This window comes from Tenebrio molitor, chromosome 2, assembly GCF_963966145.1.
Source record: "Tenebrio molitor chromosome 2, icTenMoli1.1, whole genome shotgun sequence".
NCBI classification, from domain to species: domain Eukaryota; kingdom Metazoa; phylum Arthropoda; class Insecta; order Coleoptera; family Tenebrionidae; genus Tenebrio; species Tenebrio molitor.
The window spans coordinates 9,427,041-9,452,994 of record NC_091047.1 but is presented as its reverse complement, the minus strand read 5'-3'; the positions used below and the strand labels follow the sequence as shown (position 1 = coordinate 9,452,994).

General features: G+C 35.1%; 2 protein-coding genes across 2 annotated transcripts; one reads left to right on the top strand and one right to left on the bottom strand.

Moving 5' to 3' along the window:
- The first annotated feature begins 8,661 nt into the window (after positions 1-8,661).
- On the top strand, positions 8,662-9,587 carry LOC138123147 (sodium channel protein Nach-like). Its single transcript, XM_069037701.1, has 6 exons — positions 8,662-8,774; positions 8,826-9,018; positions 9,069-9,122; positions 9,175-9,283; positions 9,335-9,432; positions 9,490-9,587. Exons 1-6 carry the CDS (start codon positions 8,742-8,744, stop codon positions 9,585-9,587), a joined length of 585 nt encoding a protein of 194 aa, XP_068893802.1. The 5' UTR covers positions 8,662-8,741.
- LOC138123143 (retinoid-inducible serine carboxypeptidase-like) lies at positions 9,448-17,678 on the bottom strand. The gene is made up of 9 exons (XM_069037697.1): positions 17,523-17,678; positions 17,331-17,474; positions 16,952-17,277; positions 10,678-10,791; positions 10,377-10,566; positions 10,169-10,321; positions 10,040-10,117; positions 9,703-9,857; positions 9,448-9,651 (listed from the first exon to the last, which is right to left on the bottom strand). Exons 1-9 carry the CDS (start codon positions 17,578-17,580, stop codon positions 9,592-9,594), a joined length of 1,278 nt encoding a protein of 425 aa, XP_068893798.1. The 5' UTR covers positions 17,581-17,678; the 3' UTR covers positions 9,448-9,591.
- Between the last annotated feature and the right edge of the window lie 8,276 nt (positions 17,679-25,954).

Sequence of the window (25,954 nt, the reverse complement as noted above, 5' to 3'; positions counted from 1 at the left end):
ATCAAAAATTCATGTTATTCTGTTTGAAATTTCCGCCAATTTCAAATGGTGCCGCCTCATGAGGAGGTGTCAGTAAGAAAGACTCCATCATCCATCTGTCAACAACAGATACGGGTGAACAAGATTAAATTTTCACTGATCTCAAAGAAAAATCTCTAGTAACAATAAAACCGCGCGGTCATGACAATAATCGGTTTTCTCAAGAGGGACTCATGTAAGTGCAAACAGTGTACATAAAAAGAATAGTGTAGTTACTGTTTAATTATAAATAAATTAAATTTTTACTACATATAAAATTGAGACTTCTAGCCACCTTCCTTTCCTTATCACCAATATCTTAGTATATTCAAAATATTTATCTGTATTTACCACAGCCTTGAGGTAAGTCCTCTTTTATTGCTGCAAAGAACTGAAATTATTTCTACAGCTTCATATATGATACAACATCTAGGTACCTTCAACTATAATGAGATTCGTTAATTTCTGTATAAACTATTTATTTGTATTGAAAAAAATAAAAAACTCATAGTAAATGTTCAAAATGTCCCCCGTTTGCCCTAATACAAGCATTAGCACGTCTTAATAATGACCTGCTAACCCATGCTAACTCATCTTGATCGTTGCGAATTCGTTCTGCAGCCAACATGATTCTGTTTAAAAGATCGTCTTGAGTATTTACTGCAGTTCTATACACCATAGATTTCATATAACCCCATAAATAAAAGTCGCAACTGTTGAGATCAGGGGAACGAGGAGGCCACGCAGTTGGTCCGCCTCGTCCAATCCATTGGGGTCCGTATGAAACGTTTAAAAAATGTCTTACATTTAAAGTAAAATGCGCCGGAGCACCGTCATGCATGAACCACATGGCCCTCCGAATCTCCAAAGGAATTTCCTCCAAAAGACCTGGCAGATCAACATTTAAGAAATTTAAATAATTTTCTCCTGTTAATCTTGCTGGTAACACAAACGGTCCTATCAGATGTGTTCCAATAATCCCGGCCCAAACATTTATGGAAAAACGATGCTGGAAACGGCCTTGGTGAATGACGTGAGGATTGACGTCGGCCCAATGGTGAGTATTGTGAAAATTTTGAATACCGTCCCTCGTAAAGCAGCATTCATCAGTCATAAAAATTTGGTTATGGAATAAAGGATCTTGGTTAAACTTTTGCAATAACCATTCGCAAAATCTTTGCCTTTGAGGAAAGTCATGTGCGCTTAGGCTTTGAACTCGTTGGAAATGATACGGATAAAGAAGAGATTCGTTCAAAGTTCTCCACACCGTCCAATGACTAACTCCAAATTCCCTAGCAATTTGTCTGGTACTTATTGAGGAATCTTCATCAACTCGATGCAAAATTTCCTCTTCCACATTCACCATTCCTGCATTCCGTCCTCTACCTACGTCTTGATTTTTGGGTAACACAGAACCGGTTGTACGCAAACGTTGTGCTACACTAAGAATGGTTTTACTGTCTGGGACTCTCCGCTGAGGAAGACGTTCCTCATACCTTCGGACAGCAGCATTGGCATTTCCGCTACATTCCCCATACACAAAATGCATATCTGCATACTCCTCGATGGAGTATTCGGGCATTATAAACGATTGTAATGATTGTTGGTTGAGTGAATTGTAGACTTTGACAGTAGTAAATTTCGAATCGTCACCAAGCAATCATTTTTAAATCGAAACATACAAGATTTTTTCGTGCACAAAGCAATATTTCAGCAGTCCCAAAACAGCAGGGAACAATTTCATTTTCAGAAAACGGTTCAGTTTATCCAAAAACGGTATAAAGGTTTTCGACCACATTTTCCCTGATAAACTCACCCTGAAATTCTCGGGAGACCATTCCCTAACAATATGTATACCTAAATATATCGATATCTTGAAACCGCAGGGTTCTTTGAAGCTTATACAGTTGGTTGCAAAAAAATCGAGAAGCGAAAATTTTCCTAATGTAAATTTGATTGTCCATTTGTCAATTAATTGTCTATTTGACAATACCTATCAAATAATCTCTCGTAAGAAGGTTTTACACTATGGAAAAATTGTAAAAATGTGTCAATTTTATTCTGACAGTTCCCGTTTTTTTTTGCAACCAACTGTACATATTTTAGATTAAATTGATAAAAAATTCAGTAAATTCAATCTTTTTGTGTAAATAGGTACAGTCACAAAAAAATAAACGTTCTATAGACCTTTATAAATAAGGACGCAGTCACTGCGCAAAGAAATAAGTGTAGCGGTCAACTGTTAGATCTCGACATATCATCGCAAAATACATACGGATTCAAATCCATGGATGACTCGATTACACCTGTATTACATATTACAGTTTATTGAACATTAATCTTCTATCACGAGAGATTAATTATTTCGTTCACTAGATCTTCAAATTTCTTAACACTGAAAGATAAAGATCTAGGAGAAACACCCGTTGTCCCTATTACCTTTTATGTTTAGTTTTAAATGCATATATTCCGGTTTCAGCACCTTTTGTAGACTGTTTCACTGTATTTGTTTAGATTTAGAGTGTCAATCCCATTCGGTACATTGTTCTTTAGAACATAATTATGTTAAATCATGAGAAGCAAGTCTTTTCAATGTTCAAATAATCTTGCATGATGTTGGTTAAATGCAACGAATCTAATCCCCTTATACTTCAAATTATACTTTTTAAAATTCTTCAAATACCGGCTGTTCTTCAATAACATGAATAGTCGTAGACCCTTTCAAAATCAATTTATTGAACTAGTGGTAAACAGTTCCTTCATTGGTAAAAGTAGAAGGGAGCATTTATATTTTCGTTCCTGTGAGAAAACTTTTAAAAACATGATGCATCATAGCATTTTCTCTCGTTAAATGCATTTTACCGTTCAACGTATATTTTAAGTTGCTACTTTGAATGTATGCAACAACTACAGTGTGGAATAAAATTATTTACATCTAGTTACCTTTGCATTACCCTTGTAAAAATACGAAATGCCGCTCTACAAAAAAAAGAAAGCCTAACCTCAAAATATTCCAAAATTCCAAATGTGATTTATTGCGAAGGGATGATATGAATGCAAAGTAGAGATTGAAATTAAAAAGGAGCTAACAAAAGCAAGTCACAGCTAGTGTTGAAAGTGGCTACCAACGTTTGTTAATTCAATTTAGTAAATTGTAACAATTGTCAATTCGATTGATGACATTTATTGACAGAACTAATAGTTCGGCACTTCAAAAAAAAAAGTAGAGCGGTACAGGAAAATTTACATGTGCAAAAATTCCAAAGGTAACTACATGTAAATCATTTTATTCCACACTGTATTTATTTGATAGTCGATGTAATTCTATAAACAACGGGAGTTCAAAAACTATGCACGTTAAACAGACGTACGTTCAAAAATGAACAGACCACTCCTAATGGACTAGTTTTTGAATTTATTATTTCCCATTCCATTTCCCATTATGTGTGCAGTATCTAATTTTTAAACACTTTTGCTGAAGTGAAACAGCATTGATTTAGAAAATTCGCCGACTAATACATACATAGATTTGCGAAACATGTTGCAGACAGTTCCTCAGTCACTGAACGTGAAAACCCATATATTTCTTTCCTTTCTTTACCACTCGTCGTATTGTGACAATCAATTCGTTTTATTTCTAATTGAGCAAACCGTTTGAACGCCCCTTCGACTTTTTTTATTTGGAAGACATGAGGCGCTACATGTACAACACCGCCACCGCCAATGATAACATTTGCAATGGCATTAAGCCGATTGAACGAACGTACATTTTGAAAACAGTTCCGTACACAATAGGCCGCGTCTGTATCCAACATATGAAGGAAACTTTGAAGCATTTCCTTCGCATTATAAACTTTAAATGCTTTTCCATTGGTTTTGGGTTTGTGTCACCGCACCACACTGCATTTGACACGTTCGCAATTTCTTTCGGACCCATCCGGCAAGTACAGACTTTACGTTCGCAAGCAAAGCCGCAACAGTTTCGAAACAAACACTCTAAAATTGCCTGCAGAAATGTGTTGGTAATTTCCGAACGATTATTGCGAAAAAGGGCTGTGTCGCGCTAAATCGTTGTCGAGCTGCCACTTGTGTCTTTCTCGTAAGATATTTGCTTTTAAATCGGCCGTATCTCGTGTGTGCGAGTGTTTTGTTATATTCTCGGGGGTGGAATCGCCGAAAGGAAGGCGTTACAGTTAAAATATGAGCCAGAGCTTGCACTGTTATACGGATGTGCTGCAAAATTTTGACGCTTTTGTCTACAACAAAGTATCCTAAATTATCTCGTCCGTCTGCAACAAAGAACAACTCTAACGCTCGACTTTAAGTTTTATGATGCAAAGTCCTTCAAAAATCATATCGTGCATTAACAAGCCGGATCTGTGAAGGAGAATGCCACACGCGATAGCTATCCCATCAGAAACTTTAATTATTGACAAGTTAGTGCGGGCATATTCAATGTACCGGTTTTGTTCAGGCGTGATTAGGACTTCTGTTCAGAGTTTGACGCGTAAACAATCTCTAAATTTCAATTTATTAAGTCTACATGAGCAAAAATATTCATTAACACTGCAAGTAACTAATCAAACTTTCTCGGTTATTGAGCACGGTGGCACAGCAACGAAATGAAACCTTAAATTTATTTCAGATGTCATCCGAGATTAATGCTGCTGAGACTTCAGGAGATGCATTTTAATTTAGCTTATTATTTCGGAGAGAGTGTGTCTCGACGTATCCCTAGATTGTTATTTGCCCTAACGACCCTTAAAACTTCGACGCGACTATCACTAATAGAACAACTAGTAACACAATACTGTTTGTAAATGTCACGAATTTTACGACCACTTTGAAGTTGCTCCCTAAATGTAAAAAACAAGGTAATTAAGCTCCACCGCCTATGCCAAGGATTTGTAAAATCCTCCCTTTTATTTCCCTTCCTCAAATTAATTTTAACGTGACGGTGGTAATATTTTTGGTAAAGTCATGTGTCACATCCTACACGTTTCTGTAAAAAAAATGCATTCACATTTTAGCAGTTCTTGAAATGTTTGTCTGTCTCTCATTTAACTCAAAATCGATCGATTTTCTTCAAAATTTGTTAGAAAAGGAAAATTCTTGACTGTGTTCGTCATTTGATCAACAAATTACACCAGTGGCGTACTTACTGAGCATGCCAAGATTTTAAAAGTAATAAAAATACAAAAGAAGAGGAAAGCACCCCACACCACTAATAACGTTCTCTATTAAAACCTAAAATAAAAAAGAATTGTTAACTGTAAAACAAGCTTTTACAACAGAAGTGCACTATGTGCATAATACAAGGTTATTCACGAGAGGGGTACTTCTGAATTTTTATTTTGCCGCAACCAACAATACCAACGGCAGTAACTACTAGAGGAAAGTCAAAACGAAACATGACATCACGTGGTTTGCGCAGAAGACGAATGTAGGTAGATCAGTTGAATCCAGCTTACGTATATGACAGTGGCGGAGCCAAAAATTTTCTTTTGTTTACGCTATAGACATAGAGGGTGTTAGGGGAATGTTCTGAAGATGCAGATAGTTTTTATTATTCTATTAGAGGTTCTACAACAAAAGTAGATGACCTCGGTGTATAATTTCTTTCATCAGATGAAGAAAATTGAGTTTTGGTTAAGTTTTTGCCCCTAAACTGACGACTGTATGATACGCCCCTGTCAGCGGTAAATTGGAGAGCGCGCATCCTAAGCTCCGCCCTGTCATGTTTCGTTTTGACTTTAGCTCTAAATCAAATGTCTTATTTCTTTTAAATTAGAAATCAAAGTAAGTTGGATAGATTTGTCAGAAATGTCATGTTCTCCATAAATGAGCATGTGGGTATTTTCGTCATTATTGTAAAAACAAAATTTTCGAATTGACAAAATTTTTTTGCTTTAACGTCAAAAAGACAGGACTAAGAGCCATCGTGGATTCAGTTCTAATTATTTTCAAAATTTAAAATCAAGATATTTTTGCAATGTGTATAATGGGTTGCGGCAAATAGAAATTCAGAAATGCCCCTCGCGTGAATAACCTTGTATATTTATTCAACTTGTCTTGTAGTCAAAAAATTGTTAATGCAGGAAAGCATTGTTATAATTTAATTGCATATTAATTGTCATCGGGTATATTGTAATTTTTAAGGAAAAATACTCGTACATACAGGGTTATTCACGAGAGGGTTACTTATGATTTGTTTTGCCGCAACCAACAATACCAATGGCACAAACTACTGAATCAAATGTATTATTTCTTTTAAATTAGAAATCAAAGTAACTTGAATAGATTTGTTAGAAATGTCAGATTGACAGATAACTTGTATTTAATCAAAATTCAACAAATAAATTAACAAATTAAATTAATGTAAAAGGTGTTCAAATTACTTCGAAGTATCTTTCCACACTTTCCATCTTTTCGTCGTTATTGTAAAAATACGTTTATTGTTTTCAACTGTCATAAATTCTCATTTTTCTCCTTTGTAAACTGCCTCTTAATTGCCGTAAAGCAAAGTGAGCAGATAACGAACCGTTGCCCTAGACAACATATTCAACGTTACATTTCTGACAGGTCTTGAAGAATTTGTCAAAACTGTCAAAAGCAAATGCGAAACCATTTTAAAAGATTTGGAAGCTTCAGGGACGTCGTTTCAAACAATAAAATTTTGTATGCAACTCGGTTCTGGATAAATTAGGCTTTTCTAATTGCCTTCGAGGCCTCGCTAAGGTCGTGTCTTAATCTTGTCCCTCGGGCAATTAGAAAAGCACAATTTACACAGAAACTCGTTGCATAAATAACTATTTTCGAATTGACTTGATTTTTTGGATTAAGTCAAAAATACAAAACTAAGAGCCATCGTGGATTCAGTTATAATTATTTTCAAAATTTGAGATCAAGAAGTTGTTGCTATAATATGTATAATGGGTTGCGGCAAAAAGAAATTCAGAAGTAACTCTCTCGTGAATAACCCTGTATAGCAATTTAATGCAATTATTTAATTTATATGCAGTAAAAAATTCTAAAAAACATAGAAAACATCATTCAAAACGTTTTCACTATATTGTGGATACAAATCACAGTTGTAAATTCACTGACGTATAAATTTACGACCACCGTTTCCATATTATTTGCTGATTCAGTAACTTCAGTAGCAATCTATTACAAATAAATCACAACTAAACAATAGTCATTTTAGACGCATTATTATAATGTCAAACCACAAAGTTAGTGCAAGTGGGAAACGAAACTATTTCACAAATTAATTTTATGGGTTAGTCCTAGGCGTACACGGCTCCAATAAGAGATAAAAGTTTATACCATTACTCCGGAGGCGATTCCTATATAAAAAATTTAAGCAAAACGCTTATTTTGTGATCTCATCTTGGCCCCTAGAGCCATATACGGAATAGTGCAGGAAAGTAAAAGTGTCAGTAAAATCCCAATAAATTAACCGGCAAACCGTCAAGTTTTAAACATTTATACCAGCAAAGTAGATATAGTTCGTGCTGATAGGAAATGAAATTAAAAAAGAAATCCATTAATGCATTTTCCATTTAAAAATAACAATAACAGAACTTGATCCTTTTAGTGATAATTGATACTACATTCACATACATAATAGATTCTATTGTGATGGATAGATGTTTATCTTTTTCACCATTTTGGTAACGGGTTATAAAATAATTTCTAATGTACCTAATGGAAGCTACTTTGTTCTTTTTCGTGTCAGCCTCCAGAGAAAATGGATTTTGCTCGGGTAAAATATTATGGAAAAAATACCAACCTGCACGGCTTGAAATATGTGGCCGACGAAAGAAGACACTTTTTAATAAGGTAGTTTATTTGCATTGCACATTGCACATTCTTGACTGTTTCATTCCTCGCTGCAAGCAGATTAACTTGGACGGCGATCTTCATTCTGAGCTTTTACGGCATGATCCTGGTGTTTAAAGCTTCATACAAGTCATACACCGAAAGCGCCATCAGTTTCGTCACGGAGACCGCATACTTAAACTGGAACACTTCTTTCCCAGCAATTACACTCTGCGAAATAACCAGTTCGGAGGTCCCCTGGACTGGGCAAGTAAATCTCCCCAATAATCTAATTAAAAACGAGCTTTACGTTTCAGCAACAAGGAGGAGAACGAGGCGGTACAGCAATTTATTGCAGATTTGATATTTTTTACCGGCAGCTGTTATTCCTGTCACACACCATGTACCACTTGTGAGAAATTGAATTTCTCCGAAACTGTGGAAAAAGTGCGCATTTCGAGTTTCGCGTTTCATTTTTACGTAGCGCGATTATTTTCAGTTTAGAAAGAAGTGCTCTCAACTTTTGTCCAAATGTAAATGGAACGAGGTCTCTTTTGATTGCTGCGAGAAATTCCTGCCGCTGGAAACTGAGTATGGCATATGCTATTCATTCAATTCTCTCCACACAAAGTGCGATCTGCTTATTGAAACGGATCGGAGTGATTAATTAGGTATTTTTGCAGGAAGCCGTCGCGACGCCACCACGAATTTTATTTTTATTCCAATCGAAAAACCGGGCCCGGCGCGCTTTTCGTCGAAACCATCGAGGACGTGCGGGTTGGCAATCGAAAAATTGCTTCAGCAAGTTTCAAAGATTCTCTTATTAATTGCAGCTGTACTTCCACGCCCGGGAGGACGTTCCTTTTATAAACTCCGATCCCGACCAGCGGAAGGACGTCATGCTGGGAGAAACTTACAATATTTCAATAAATGTAGGTCGTCGCTGAGTGCACTGATGTTCCTGCATTTATTGCCTCTTTCAGGTGATTGAAATAGAAAATGACGAGAACGTGAGGACTTTGCCGGTAGGCACGAGGCGATGCCGATTTCCCGAAGAAAAGCCCGACGAGTTAATTGTGCACGAGTACCACAGCTACTCCACTTGTGTGGTACAATGTCACGCTGACGCCCATATCGATCTATGCAACTGCACTCACCATCTGATGCCAGTTTTAAGTCGGTAAATAGATTAAGAGTCGCTCCGGCTAACTCTCGTAATTTTATAGACAGAGGAAAGTACTGCGATATCGAAGGCTTGAAATGTTTAACTGACAACTTTGGTAACAAGTAAGCAAATTACGAAGGTAAATGTTCAAACATTTCATATTTCAGAGACAGTAAATAGACTTCACGCCAAAGGATTTGACAAGCCGGGATTAGTTTGTGATTGCTTGCCTTCTTGCATCGAGCCCGAATATAAAGTCGTGTCAAATACAAAAGGGTAAGCACAAAATACTCGTGTAAAGTCCACATCTTTATTACCACTTTTCAGCGTGAAAAGCTCCCACGGAGAGATTTTTATTAAGTTGCAGTCACTCCCCACCTCGCGATTTAAACGCATAGTCGTTCGAACAACAATGGATTTAGTTGGTTGGTTCGGATGCATTTCCATACAGAGTTTTTTTATAAACAGGACTTTATTTACAGTTTCTATTGGGGGGACAGCTGGCTTGTTCATCGGAGCTTCGATACTAAGCATCGTCGAAACCGTCTACTTGCTTTGCTTGAGAAGAAACGTGCAATAACTCGTCAATTCAATAGTTCCAACCGCAGGATCTCATTTACAACCGGTAATTTATCTATGGGTACCTGGAAAAGTCCAATTATCAAAGCTCGGGCTGCAGTTGAAAGGCTATTTACGCTGTGTCCTGCCCTCAATACTGCATAAAATACCAAATTGTCCACTCTCTTGGAGTATCCTTCGGTTACTTCGTCGAGTATCAAAGCGCTCTGGGATGCATTGAACCACCTCTCTCGTCCTTGCCACTTCAGGCCATCCAACCATGATATCGTACCTGATATTAATTAACAATTAATTTTTTGATAGGTTAATTGAATCTCTGACAAGCCAAGCTAATTTTTTCAGAGTTTCGTTATCTAATTAACATCTAAAAAAGTTTTCGAAAAACCCCCTGGCACAATGTAAAATTAAAAATGTCACAGCAACTTTACTCGCATCAATTAAAATCTTACTTACCGGCGGTGTTCACTAAAAAATCTAAAATTCCGTTGTAGACAATAATTTTTACGTCGGTCGTGTTGAGAATTGTTTCAACTGAAAGTGGAGTGGATTATTTTAGTTGAAAGAGTGTCGGATCTTGCTCACCTTTGTGCGTTATGCTCTTGATTACGTCCGGTTTAAGAGACTTGTAGACATCATCCCCGACAAACTTCCAGGTAACATTGGCAGTGATATTTAATGTTTCTCTGACCTCATTGTTCATGATGTTTTCGAAGAGAGGCTTGTAATCCCAGACCTCTTCATAAAATGTCAGAAGGTTAACAGTGCTGGTGAAAAAAATATTTCGACTCACGGGGGATCCGCGTTGCGTTGGTCTTGGCGAGAATGTTGTACAAATCAATTCCGAAGGTCTCAAAACATAACCAATCTGTGATAGTATTTTGGGTATCGTGCGCCTTTTCAAATTCCTTTTTGTTAATTAAAACTTGAATTTGTTTGGTCAATTCATCAATTCGTGTGAAGCCCCGCTTATCGACTAATCCCTTTTCAAGCAGAAAATTCAATTATAAAGAATGTCAAATAAATTACAAGACTTTACTGGATTACCTCAGTCAACATTTCATTGTAAAAACACAAAATTAAAAATAACTTACCAAGTTCAAAGCCAGAGGGGCGTAATGGTTTACATAGTCCATCGGGGAAATGTAAGCGGCGCCCAAAGCAAGACCTTTCAAATTGCACAGGTTCACCTTTTCGCTTTTTCTCTTCTGTAAAACTCGCTTAATTAACGGTCAAGGATTGAAATAAATGAAAAATTGGAAATGTGTTGTTTACTGTTAATTAAATTTTCAAAATAAAAGAACTGTCATAGACACTTTTGGTTGATATTAAATAAATATACAAAATATTTACTTTTAGAATCTTGCTTTTCATGACGCTCAGTGGCGATTTATTTTATAAAAATCATATATTATTGGTTAAGATAGGTACTGGAAATAAGATAAAATTACTCCAAAATCAAGTCATTTTCCATTAAAGATTCAATTTGCACTTGGTTACGTTAAATGAGAAATGAATTCTAACCAAGCATCCTAAGATCGTTAACGTTCGTTAATTTCTCTAGACGGTGCCAGTGGGCCAATCCCATAAATCTAGAATAAGAGATCACTATTTTTTTTCTTTTCATTCATTTCTTAATTACTTATCTTCAAGAGTATTCTTGTTCTTACATTTTACTATGTTCTTTGGCATTAATAACTGAATTCTTTATCAAGAAAAAATAAAATGGTAAATGTAGAAATCATATATGTATTAAACATAAAAAAAAAACATTTGACTGTGAAAATAACTGCAGGGTGATCAAGAAGGACAGTTTGATTTGGCAATACAATTAAGAACATTTTTTATTGGGCTATTTGCAACACTGCAAAGGGATATGTTTCGTTGATTTATTTGACAGATATCTGACGTAACATGACAAAATGGTAGGTTATGAGAGTAAAAATTAACAGAAAAAAGAAATTACAGAAGAAATTTAAAAATTAACTAAAAGAAATGTTCGAAGTGCCCCCATTTTGCTCTAAACATAAATTAAATCTTCATTTTAGGCTCTCGAACAAATTCACCAGCATGTTTAATTTAATTTGAAATGTCAAATGTTATCTGTCAATGATGCGGCTGTCAGTGTCAAGTCGTCAATAACCGGGAGTTACTCCAGTTGTACCATTTAAAAATAAAATTCAGTATTGCCAACTTAAACAATCCTTCTTGATGATCACGTACAGTTAATTTCAAAATTATAGAGTACACCTGAAAAATCAAGAAGTCGATTTATTATCTATATTTTTTTCCACATGTAAAGATGCCTTTTTGAACGTCATATTTTTAAATAGGTTAGGTAAATTTGACAACATAAAACGTCGCAGATATTTTAGAACACCATTATTTTAATACTGGGCTACCCTCCTGATCGACCACCCTTCTTCTAATTTGGAAAGAATGAGCATTTTCGCGTTTTCGGTTAGATTAGGCATTTTGTTTGTCAAAATTGACATAAAAAAATGTTTATTAAATAACATTTTTAATTTACAATGCGAAAATTTCCGATAATAATGCAGAATCTGGAAAAGTGCCCCGAATGCTTGCAGCGTTTCCACGTTGAATGGCAAGGGAAATCCTCTCAAAAAGGAATTTCTTAGATTTTGAATCCCCTGATTCCGCGATAAGTCGGTCTCCGATGACATGAATGAAATCTATTGTTGACATTGACATTGATCATTAACAAAAAAATGTAAGTGCATTTCACACTATAGAAAATTAGGTGTACTATGCCGGCCAAAAAATTTTGGCCGTCATTGTCTGTCAATTAAAAAAAAAACAAATTGTAATCCGTACTTTATTGTCATCATGATTACCGTCTTGATTACGAACGTTATTTTTTGGGTGGTAAATTTCAAAACTCAAAATTATTTTGTCGTTTCTACTACACAGAACGTTTACCTCAGGTTATCTATGTACGATTGCTCTAATTTTGTTCATTCATGTCGGATTTTTGGAATATCTGAGCTTCAAACAGTTTATTGTATTTTCAATTTGGTTGTAGGTCGTAAAATTTTATGGTACTTTAAGTTAAAGATCTTGCAGGGCTTATAAATCCTAGTTTACTGCTAGCAGGTAATATTTTAAGTAGGGTTGTATTGTACATTTTATACAGGGTCTCCCAGAACTGGCGGAATCATTATCTTCTGGCAATAATAGGAAAAATATTTTTAAAAATCCATCCTCATTGGATTTTAAAATAAGAACGTTTTTAATTGACCAATCGCGTGTAGATATAAAATTACCTTAAAAATTATATTGGTAACTATCGAAACAAATTTGATTGTTGCAAAGACATTATAATTGAATATTATGTCATAATAAATTATTTCTGACAATTCTGACAAGTCATTAAAAACGCTTCAGAATATTTTGATATGCTTGTCTTATGTGGACAGTGTGATGAGAGTGCCACAGTTGCTCCTCAGGAGTACGTAGTTCATTTTCCCAATAGGGAACATCTTAGCAGAAATACTATAACCTGAAAAATACTATAACCTAAAAACGTCCGTCATTGCACAAACAATGCGGATACCCAACAATGCATATGCATCATTTGAAAAGTATCCATAGTTACAAATAAAGCAGGAAAACTAATTAATAGGTAACTTAACATCAACAACAGCATTGGTCAGTTTAAATTGCTTCTTTCCTAATCACTATTTAAGATAGATTTTTTTGAACATTTTTCCTATTATTCCCAGAAGATGATGAATTCACCGTATTATTTTGGTCCGCCAGTTCTGGGAGACCCTGTATATTTGCATTGTACGGCAAACGGCACGCGCCGCTTCCCAACCTTTTCAAACCCAACCGTTAATCGCTCATAATATGCAATAAAATTTTACGACCTACAACCAAATTGAGAATACAATAAATTGATTGTCAAACTGACAAGAATCGAAAGTGGGGTTACGATTCCTAAAGGTTTATTTACACTTTACTTGAATGTCAAGAAAGTGACGGCCAAAATAGTACTCTACAATTTTGAAATGAACTGATTAACTAATTTTATTGACTTCCACGATCTATGGACAAAGCAAAAATGTATAATATATCCTGTTCACGTTGGATTGAACATCAGTCATGCAAATCGCACATATTTGGCATTAACTTTCATACGAGTTGTCATAGTAACAGGTCAATCATTTGCACCACAGTGGTTCTTTACAATGTGACAGGTCTTTATTTCGGGTGTTACGGAAGTCCACAAGAAATTCGAAACAGTATTAAAAGATCACAGTAATGGAAAAATTAAGGATGAACTGGAGTAACAATCTCAGCAAAAAGTTGCGGAATTCTTATAATGCTATGAAACGTTTATTACGAGGAATCAATATTTGAAAAAAAAGTTTTAATTTTTGGAAACGAATTGTAATCAGTTGCAAGTAAATTTTGTGTTTATTTTCTTGATATTTAGATAACTACTTGCATGTGATTTTACAATCTTTTGACAAAGACTGTAAGTACGTAAAAGTAAACAGAAGCACATTGAATTCAATTTTCATTGCATTTCCGTTAAAGTTCTTAACGTAACAATAGTAAAACGTGCGATATGAGTGTAATATTGCATCCCGACGTCAATTATATGCATTTTGTTCACGTTTTATTGAAATTAAAACAGGTACATAACCTCAAAAACCGTGTTTTTCCATATATAATTAGCGATTACATGGAAAATCCTCGACCAACTTTCTTTGTAAATTCATTAGAAAATTCTACGATATCGATACTTTATGTGTGAAAAATGTAAGAAAAATTGGCCATTTTGAAATATATTTTTTATCAATTTATATACGAGCATTGATCGATTTCTCATAAGATCGCGTGTAAAATATCCCGAAACTTTAAAAGATAATAACTTTAAAATTCCTCTACCAAATTTTTTCAAATTTGGCACAGTACTTTAGCATGGATAGAAGGACTATTGTACCAATTTTGAGCAATTTTCGCCATTTTTCAATGTTACTCCAGTTCATCCTTAAGTTGAAACGATTAAATACTATAGGATAGGGTTCAAAGTATGACTCTCTAACTTTGAAATTCAGACACAGGAACATTTTGAAAACATTAACACATGTTACTCCGCAACAAATCTAGGTAATAATCTAGCTAGTTAAAAATAGATTGAATGATATTAGAAACCTATTTCAAATTTTGAATTCTCGAGTTTTAAACGATATTTGTACTTCCAGCAATGTTTAGAAAATGATCCATACATACAGAGCTACTTAATAAAATTTATTTTGAGAAAAAAATTATTCACGGGATAGTGGTTTTTCGGAACTATTTATTGACTGCTTGCTTTTTGTTTCAGATATGACTATACTAAGGACAACGTAACATTTTATCTGCCCCGCCAAGGCGATCTTCATTTACCAGGCCATGACACTGACCAAAGACAGTGTGCTATGGAATGGCCTACCACAGTCTGGCAACATTGCTTCACCAACATTTGGTGAAAAAATTCGAAATCCACTAAACCTGTCATTGAATTTGCATTTGTCAAATATGAGTGATCTAATTTTGCGACAGTTCAAAAATGCATTATCGCATTGTAATATACAGTTTAAATCCACCTTGGGGACAGAAAAATAACGATGCTCATTACTGATACTATTTCAGATGCTCTGCTGCGTTCCGGGCTATTGAAACTGTTTGGTTATAAACTAACGCGAGGTGGGCATTTTGCAACTTAAATATAACAATTTTGTTCTCCCTATTGCCTAAATCGCACCCCATTCCTTGTAACTTGCTTCCCAGTCTCATTTCAATATTCCTTTTTAAAGCCAAAAGATTTTCCCCAGTGATTGTGTGGTCATTACTAATTTTGATTATTTTCTCCCAAAATATAATTTCTTCGTAATTAGAAGTTATTTGCACCGCGTTTGGTAGAAGTCGCTTGATTTTGTCCCCATTTATATCTGTTCCCCTAAAATATTTAGCACAAGCATGGCTGCTTTTGCGATTTCTTCACTTTTCGATTTTTAAATTCTCTTTCCAAATTGGGTTTGTTTCCTCATTTGATGGAAACTTAAATACAGGTACCTACGTAATTGGAAGAAGAAGACGCATAATTTGAGTTGCAATTTGGTACGCAACACTTAAAGGCGCTTTTAATTCAGTTTGACAAATTTGACCAAGGACTTGTCAAAATTTATTTTAAATGTCGAATTGGTTTCAAAATTTTAGGAACATCGTAGGTCATGGAATGGCCTACCAGAGAATGTGGCAACGTAGCCAGTGTCCTGGCCTGTAACTTTAGACCGCCTTGGCCCCGCCCATTTCATTTTCTTAGTTACCAATCAAATAGGTTGTTAAGACGATCTGATTTACACACTAAAAATTTCTGACATTCGAATTGTCTTAATGACATTTTATTTTTTATAACCTAAAACAATAATTGTGGACTTGACAGCAAAATTCTAACCTTAACTTTTTTACGTGGCAAATGTGATGGAAAGTTGTACAGATTGAATCTGGCTTTGATTCTGATTGGTCAATTTTAGTGGGCGGAGCAGATAAAAAGTTATAACGGCAATATTATAATAACAGTAGAAACATCTGAACCCAGTTTTTCTAAATCAAATGTAACTTATAAGCCGACAAGAAATCTTTTACTTCGTTTTTTTCTTAGAGATATTTTCATATTTGATGGCGGAAACAAAAGACTGAGAAATGTCACAAATTTGTATTGTCAGTGTCAAATTTCTCAAAGACGTTCGTGATTTCGACAGAAATGCAGCAAATTGGCAATAAGAAAGTTATTCATTGTCGAACTAGAGACAAAGTTTGTAATACGTTTGATTATATGAGAATAACTTTTCCTTTTGAACCACTGACAAAAATTGGTTTCCTTAAAATTTATTTTTTTTTTCTATTTAGCGAAAATTTAAATTTACCTAGACATTCCTTTTTACGGCGTTTATGAAAATTTGACACTGACAATACATTTTTGTGACATTTCTCAGTCTTTTGTTTCCGCCACCAAATATGAAAATACCTCTAGATGACTATGTTTTGTTGTTGTTTTATTTTATTTCTGTTATGCCATTATCTGATTGTGATTACTTTGTTATTCCTTTTTCAGATAAGTTAAAGTTAATAAATACATGTTTTTCTAAGAGTATCAATAACATTGCCCGTACATATAAATAATAAAGCCTAAACATATTGACAACTGTGTTTGGAGTCCTGAGGCAAACCGTGACAGCGTTGCTACTGTAGTTTACTGAAACCTCTGTACCTTTATATAAAACAAAATATTTTCGCAACGTTTCTTTCTGCCACTTTCGCAAAAAATATCTTTAGACCAATCACCGTACCAACCTGAGTCAGAGCATAGACGAACTCGGTGGCCATCTTCCCACCATAAGACTCCCCAAAAACGTAAATGGGCACATTCTTGAATTCCGGGTGGCGCTCGGTTATGAACACTTTAAAAAAACTGTACAGGTCCTCCCCAATTTCGGCTCCATTAGTGACTAATTTCGTAGCGGAATCAGAGACGTAGCTGTAGCCGACCCCGACGGGATTATCCACAAACAAAACGTTGAAATTGTCGACGAACGACCCTTCTCGTTTGTAAAAACTGGAATTGTGAGGTCCTATTTCCAGGAAATTCCCGTAACCGCTGGACGGCATTCCAGGACCACCTACGAAAGAAACGAAGGCTAATAACATTAATTGTCGACGGTAATGAGCTCACCTTGCAGCCAGATGATTAATGGTCTGTCCGTATAATTGGAAACGTCGGTACAGGTGGTGTAATACAGCCACCAGAACATGTGGGCACTCGGACGCACGGTGATGTAGCCCCAGTCCTGCTCGGTGCCCCCGATTCCTTTTCGTCCTTTAACAGAAAAAAATTAGACCAGGATAACCGAAGGGATTGGTCCACCTTGGGCACACGCGACGAACAGGAACAAGTGAAGGAGAACGACGCGTGCAACAGACATTTTCCGTTACTATATTGTAGAAAGATGAGTAGTGTGAGAGGAACTTCAATTAGAAAATTGTGACCCATTTTATTGCAAGATTTATTGACGCTATTTATCCTTATCCATTGACCCTGAACGTGACATTCTTAATTTATTGGACTGACATAAAAAGTGTCGTTTAGTCTCACTTTAAAAACCCCGATAAAATATTATACAAATTTAAAAATTTCTGGTTCAGGGGTTGCTAAAGTTGGAATTATTAATCATACTGAAAGTTTTTTAAACGTGTGGCCTTGCCTTCGCACGTCACGACAACACAAAGGAAACACATCATCATAACACGCGTCTGACCATCAAAACAAGAAGTCTGAAATGTGGGTGGCGATTACATTTTTTTATCAATTGTGACACCGAAATAGGTCTGGCGTACTACGACACACGACCGGATTACTATGGAGTCAAAATCCAGTGTGTCCTCATTGCTTACTTTACCATAAATTCGGTGGAATTTTGTCAAATTGAGATGTTGATTCCTGCATTACATACATATTTTATTAAACAATCATAAATTTTAATCGGAACTACATTTACAACGTTACTATCATCTGATTTATGCACATTTACGCGAATAAACCGTTCCGTGATCGAATAATGGCAATTTCAAATGGAAATTCAAAAATGCCCCAATTTATGTAGTTATTCCAGAGCGGCTGAAAATGCGAAGGGAAAGTCAAGTAAGGGCGCACACAGCCAATATCTTTCTTTTTAAACAGGAACTCTTCAAAGTATTTGTGTTGTTGAGATGTCAATAATCTTTTTGTTTTGATACTGTCGCGAGCAAAAAAAACTGGTCGTCAAAATCATGCTTTGACACAACAGAAAACGCTCCATTGTAAAACGGTCGTAAATAAATATCATCATGTTGTATGACATTAATTGTCATTTTTTCTCATTTTTTTGACACTTTGTTGACATGGACGTAATCAGGCAGGGAAAAATTTTTAATTTGTGACAATCTAATCAAATTCTGAAGTGACATTGACGACCAGAATTTTTTGCTCGCGACAGTACATTTAAACAAGAATTTTGTGAATAACAACTAGCTACCTAATTAGAATGATATTTTTTGTAATTTGTCTCCATTTTGATTCTCTAATAGACATTAACGAACGCGACGTCATCATCTGCGATGTCATTATAGCCATTAATTAACATTTTAAGAAAATTTTTATGCTGACAAATCTTGATGCGGAATTATCTTATCATGCATGTCAGTTTAAATTAGAAAATGTGTCAAGAACTGGAAGTGTTCAGTAGAAAAATTTGACAGTATTTTTAGCAATTTCAGGTATTTTAAGGTACGTACTATCGCGGCCAAAATACTTTGGTCGTCACTTTTTGACACTTCAAATGTAAATCAAGTATTAATGTCAATATACATGACAATTTCAAATTATTCTTGTCAAAAATATGGCAGCTTCAGTTTTTGATAAATATAGAATCGTCTTACTTGCTTCTGAAGGTTGTCTAAACCGCGACCATGTTGATCTTTTGCTTTTGAACCCTGCCTCCGCAGCTGGGATTTACCCCACCCGTATGACACTGATAGATTAAAATAATTTTGACAGTAGTAAAAAATAAGGTTAAACATCCTAAAGTTTGCTTTACAATTGAATGTCATTTATGTCACATTGACGACCAAAGTATTTTGGCCGCGATAGTACTATGCCGGCCAAAAAATTTTGGCCGTCATTGTGTCAATTCAAAAAAAAAAAAATTGTAATCCGTACTTTATTGTCATCATGATTACCGTCTTGATTATGAACGTTATTTTTTGGGTGATAAATTTCAAAACTCAAAATTATTTTGTCATTTATACTATAAACCATTCACGATTATTTCAAATTCGGACTATCTATGAAAATCTGACATTTTAGTTGGCAGTACTGTGATTTGTCGTAATAAATCTATTTTAGGTTATAATTCAATCGAACACCGCTCCCAAGTTGCTACATTTTTTAAATAATTGAACGCATTAGGAACAATAATCGTAAAATTGTAATTGAAATGAAACATACATATTTGTAGGGCAGTTCTGGGTAAATTCTTATTAACTAAATTAATGACGGAATTGACAACAATGCGAATATTTAAAAACGAAACGTCATATGACAGGACCTGACGCCAATCTAACAAAAAAATATTGCGGCCTCCTGCGTTTTTAAAATAATCGTGAACGGCATATACACAGAACGTTTACCTCACGTCGGTTTTTTGGAATATCTGAGCTTCAAACAGTTTAAATTGATTGTCAAAATGACAAGAATCGAAAGTGAGGTTACGATTCCTAAAGGTCTATTTACACTTTACTTGAATGTCAAGAAAGTGACGGCCAAAATTTTTTGGCCGCCATAGTACATGCAAGATTATCATGATTATATTCCATATTCGTGTTTTGTGACAGAATTTGGATAAAACAAAAGGCGTCTAGATCAAATTTTTACTTTTAAAATTAAGACATTACCAACCGCCACAAAAATCCCTAAATTGATTAAAGTAAACATTTTTATTCAAAAACGGCTTAAAAAGGGCAAATTACAAAAAATAGCATTAAAATCTCGTTTCATAAGACCTCGAAGCACTCATTCTTTAAAATAACTCGTGACTGCGCCACTCGTTTTTTAAACTTGAATTCGTGCTTCAAGACTGGTCTTATGAAACTTGTTTTTTAATATACTATTTGTGCATTGTATTGTCATTCTGATATTTTTGACAGAGCAGTTTCGTTTTACTTAGGTACTATAATCAGAAATAATGTCAATAAATTATTAAACTTGTTTTCTTATTTTGGTTATTTCAGTTCTAGACCAAGCAATAAGTAAAATTATACAGCGTGATCAACAATGACTGAGTCTGTTGGCAATGAAACAATTGAAAAATATTGGTGTTTTTCTGTTTCGTAATTGACACTGACCGGATGTTTTAACTTGACACGACATTAAAAAAAAAAAAATAGGTTGTGTCGGGTATGTTTATGCTTTTACAAAACTGACCCTTTGATGGTACCAAAATCATTCAAACGTTCATTGTTACCAACAGATTCAGTCATTCTTGATCACGTTGTACTATTCTAACATCCATCTGCCTTTAATATCGCCCCACATCCCACATGAATGCAGGGTGAAATCGAAATACATCACAATATTAAAACCCTAGGATCTTCAGACCAATTGTGAAAATCACGTGCATTTAGTTTTGCGCTATAGATCCACATGAGGACAGAAATGCCATGTTTGCTTAGAATTTTGCGTCTCAGAATGTCATTATCGGGGAAAATTATACCAATAGTGAAATGACCATATCCATGGTACTTTGTGGAGATGGTGTTGACTAAGGGCACAAGCTTTGTATTGTAAAAAGTTTACGGCGCGTGGTTGTACAGCGTCTACGGGAAAATCATACTTTTCAACCAGAAGTGTGGACAGGTGCTAAGAGCGTACGCCAGGGGTATTAGACCTCGAACCCCAAATTCTAGAGACTGTGGAAAAAAACCGTCAACAAGTACCCGGCAGTTAGTTTGTGAATTTCAAGCTTCTCAGTTGTACGTCGCAGTCTTAAAGAACAATGGTTGTATAGTGTTCCCATTTCTAATTTGGTTTTGCTACCAGCCCTGTTGTCAGGGAGTTAAATACCCCGACAATAGGCAACTACCGCCATAAATCCTAGGACTGTAAAAGAAGGTCTGTCTGTTGTCTGACCAGGTTACAATATCTTCACTATTGCCAAAACCACAACCCCAGCCCCTAATAATTACTGCAACTGCACTGCCATAAAACCAAATTATAAATGGGAAAACTATACCCTATCATATTCAGCGGGTGCAAACATTGCAACCAAACGATTACACTCGCCGGCAAGAGTTTTGTGAGTGGGTGATTTAAGGCTCGCGTTTACCTGAGTTTGAAACGGTCGAAAAAGTGGATTTTCGATCACGTTTTTTGAGAAAACAGTACGAGATGAACGTTTTCTCTCTTTACTACATAAATTATGAACATTTCTATTAGTGAACTATGAAGAGAAAAATATAATTTTGTTTTGACGAATTTGTTGAAAAACCACAAATAAAATGCTCTGCTTGGAAGCTGCGTAGGCAAAATGAAAAGAGATATCGAAAATATCTCACGTCATTCACTAGATATTGTTATGAATGTGACGCAGACGAAAAGTGGTGTTTCCTACTTGAATATTAGTTGAAAAAAACGAAAAAAATGAAGTCATTTCTCAACGTTAAAATTTCACGTTGTAGACAACCAACCCTACATGCTACCTGAGCTAACAGCTTACGGAAAGGGGACTATACAAGGGTACAAATTACATCGGCATATCAGCCATTTTAATATTATGCAAATCTCTATCCTTTTTTTTTACGTGCAATAATAATTTCCAGTAATAATACACCATGAAATAAGCACAATTTTTTCCTTTATTTCATGTCAAAATTCAGGATTTAAAATATTTTATTTTATACTGTCCGGTAGATGTTCGATTACATTATCCATTTGAGTCCGGTAGGGTAGTTATAACAGTATCAGAGACTGTATTTATACAAATCAAATCTGACATTGAAAAGTGCAAAAGTCGAAAAACATTCACTTGAGTGCTTCGAAATGATCGAGTTGTAATACGAAAGTTGATTAGCAACCACGAATGTCATTTTTTAAAATGGTTGCAAGTTGCTCGTCAGAAGTTGACGACTCATGTTGACATTTGATATAAAAATAAAAAATGTGACACTAGTATTCGCCGTTGTCTTAAAAATTAAAAAAAAAAACATTTGAAGGACAATATAGTATATAACGGTATTAGGCCGATATGGGTTATATAACAGACATGGTTGAGGTATTTATAATCAACCGAGTCTGTTATATCCATATCGGCCGTATGTTGTTTTATAGTTTTCTTTATACCAATAATACTTAACATTTAACGATGATTTATTTGTAAGACTGACATTTCTCTTTACTTCAAAAATTAAATTTAGTTGTCATCTATGCCGTAACCGTAGCAACGGTAGCAAAAATAACGGCCTCGGTCTGATAATTTTGAATAACGGCCTAGTCTGTTATAGGTATCATATCAATCAAGCATTGAGTACTGATAAATCCTAATAACAGTATGGTATAAAGAAAAAAAATTATCGAAAAATTATCGCTGTACCTAATTCAAAAAATAAAGCCTTACGATTTATATTTCATTTATTTCATATAATATACAGAACTCGCGGATCAAATTGAAACTGCATATTCCTTGATGGTAATGAAGGTAAAAAACGTTTAGAAAAATATTCAGGGTGCAACAGCTTTTTAGTTATGAATTAATCAAATTGACCAATAGGGCTCGATCTAATTTTCCCTTTATGAGAAAATTGAGTACCTTCCCTCAATTGCCAAGCAACGTATAATTCGATGAATAATAAAATTATTTTCAATATTTATCTGGTCAACTTGTCGAAACAGACGTCAAAAGTGACAGCTACTTTTGAAATAACCAAAAATGGGATAATTTCGCCAAAGGCAGGTGAACAAATATATAGAATCTAATTCAGAGAACGCAAGAAGTTTCTTCTTCCGGCAATGAATGAAATATGGTTTGTTATGATCATGGTTATGACTATGAGTGAAAATTTCCAGAGCAATTGTAACCTTGAGGGGTATGGGAAATTGACGGGAGGGATATGATGAATTAAACCTTTGTTGATGGAAGGTAAAATGGCGACGTAGCGTCAAGTGAGTAATACATATTACTACCTTAAAAATCTTAGTAAAAAGTGAAATATGCAGGGCCTGTGAAGTGCATCGGAATCACAAGAAATTTATCCTGACTGCTGTGCATATGCTCTGTATCTGCAATGTATTAGCGCAGCGGGACTCCTCATCGTCGAAATGAAAGAAAAGACTTTTAGGAACATTCTTGACATTGCAAAAAAAGCTGGAGTTACACGTAGGTTTTGAACAACAGATCAAGCATAGCGGCAGTTCTGAAAGAAAGAAGACAAAACTGGATTGAACTAACCTATTTATTTTAGCATCATTATTAGTAAAAATTTAAGATCAAATTTATAACTAAACGATGTAGAATGCAACAAATGAAATAAGAAACATGCAAAATAAAAAGAATAATTTATAACAAGTGTTCAAAATGACCACCTTTCATCTGAAGGAACAGGCGAACTCGTTTTATTAAATATTCCCTTGCCAGTCTAAGCATATTAGGAATAACAGTAACCAGTGTTTCGTAAATTTTGTCATTTAGTTCTTCTAAAATATTGATAGGTTCGCGGTAAATATAGTTCTTCAAATATACTTCTTCTATCGTCGTCATCAAAGGACTGAAGAACAGCATCTTCAGTCAGTGGCGTTCTAACTTCTTGCGGGGGACCACCAATTTCTTGTCAGATAGGCACCAAGGACCCAGTGTCTCGAGCACGGTACACCAACCGTAGAAATACGTTATAATTTGGATGTGGCAAACGTCGTGGAAAACGTATTGCATATTCCCTTGCATCCTCACGTGCATTGCGCCGGCACTCTCCATAAATTATGAGCATTTCGGCATACTCTGCAGCTGTATACATGATTTCAATACGAAGTTTGACAATTTCGAATCAAACTATAACTTGACGTTGTCAAAATCTTTACAGTTACCCAAACATTTACTTGAAATTCCATACCATTCCTACTAGAATTATGTTGCTAGGCAATTCAAACCTTTCGTTAAATTTACGTGAAATTCAAATTAACAGCGTCCTTCTGATTGGTCAACTTTAATTATTCATTGCAAAAAATCGATTATACCCTGCCCTTTTTTTTAAACGCGATTGCTTTCAGTTATCACCAAGGAAAACGCCCTGTAAGTTTGATCCGCGAGTTCTGGGACATCCTGTATAATATACCAAGGGACAGATATATTGCCGGAAATTTTTTCGAGCAGTCCTCACACACGAGTGTTTGTATAACAAGAAAATTACACGAGGGCGCTAGCCCGAGGGTAATTTTGAGCGACAAACACGAGTGTTGGACTGCAAGAGAAAATTTCTGGCGATATATATCTGTCCCGAGGTATATTCGGAAGAGAATCGCCCGAAAAAATTTCTTCCTAGGTCAATTATATCGGAAATTTTCCCTAGGGAAAATTTCCGCTTAATTAAATTGTGATTGGTTGCTATTCAAATAATTCGGAGTTGTGATTTGTCAATATAAATCATGTGACATTTGAGGGCGATTCTCCTCGGAATTTCTCATTCAGTGGCCCATTTTTCGATATTTAATACATATTTTGCAATGACGAGTCTGACAGTGACAGTCAGTGACAATGGTTGACAGTAAAAGATAAGATTAACCATCCTAATGCTTGATTTACAACTTTATGTCACTCAAATGACTCTGACGACCAAAGTAATTTGTCCCCAACATGTCCCCAATAGTACCTACTAGAAATCACAGCCTATATTTTGAAAAAAAAAAATTTAATTGTTACTGTTTAGGTATGGTTTTGCTTTGATTTTTCTTTCACTTAGTTTTCACTCTTAGTTTTCTTAAACACGTTTTTGCGGCTGTGTATTTAAAGTGTTTTTCGGTTATTTCATTCATAGTAAGGTTTTGTCACTCTGTTTTTAAAGCGTCCAGAAGCGCCTCGTCAGGGATGGAATTAAGTTAAATTACACTAAGGGCCGGTTTCACCAACGTGAGTTAAATTTATCTACAGATTAAAATATACGAAAACATTGTTACAACAATAGGTAACTAAGGTAACGGAGCATTTTAACCTACAGTTAACTTTAACTGGCGTTGGTGAAACCGGCCCTTAATGAATTTAAAATGTTTAATCACATTTTCGGTTTATTCACTTATTGAAGATGCTATAGTTTACATATTGTGATGCATTTCAATTTCACCCTGTATGTCTTTTATTTGAAATCGAATTATTATCAATAAAAACTATGCTGTGAAAGTAATTTTTTAGAAGAAAAAAAAAACAATAATGATTTGTTCTTTAATTTTTGAACTGATTTAACGGATGCAATAATTCTACCTATTGAACAAAAACTCTCTAAAAAATCAAGTCAACCATTAATCTTTTCTGTATTGCTCCAAAACCAATTTCATGGAGTTATTCCCGATCCCGATACTTACAGGAGGTCTTCAATTTTCATTCTTGTATGTGAGCAGGGTATTACGCAAAGTTATAATGGTCGACTTGTCCGGGACTATTCTATCCTAAGACTGCTGATTACTGATTAAGTACATAGGTAGCTACTAAAAAAATTCATTTTCAACTAAAATTTAATTTACGATTAATAATAATTATTGCACTCGATACTCGTACATTTTTT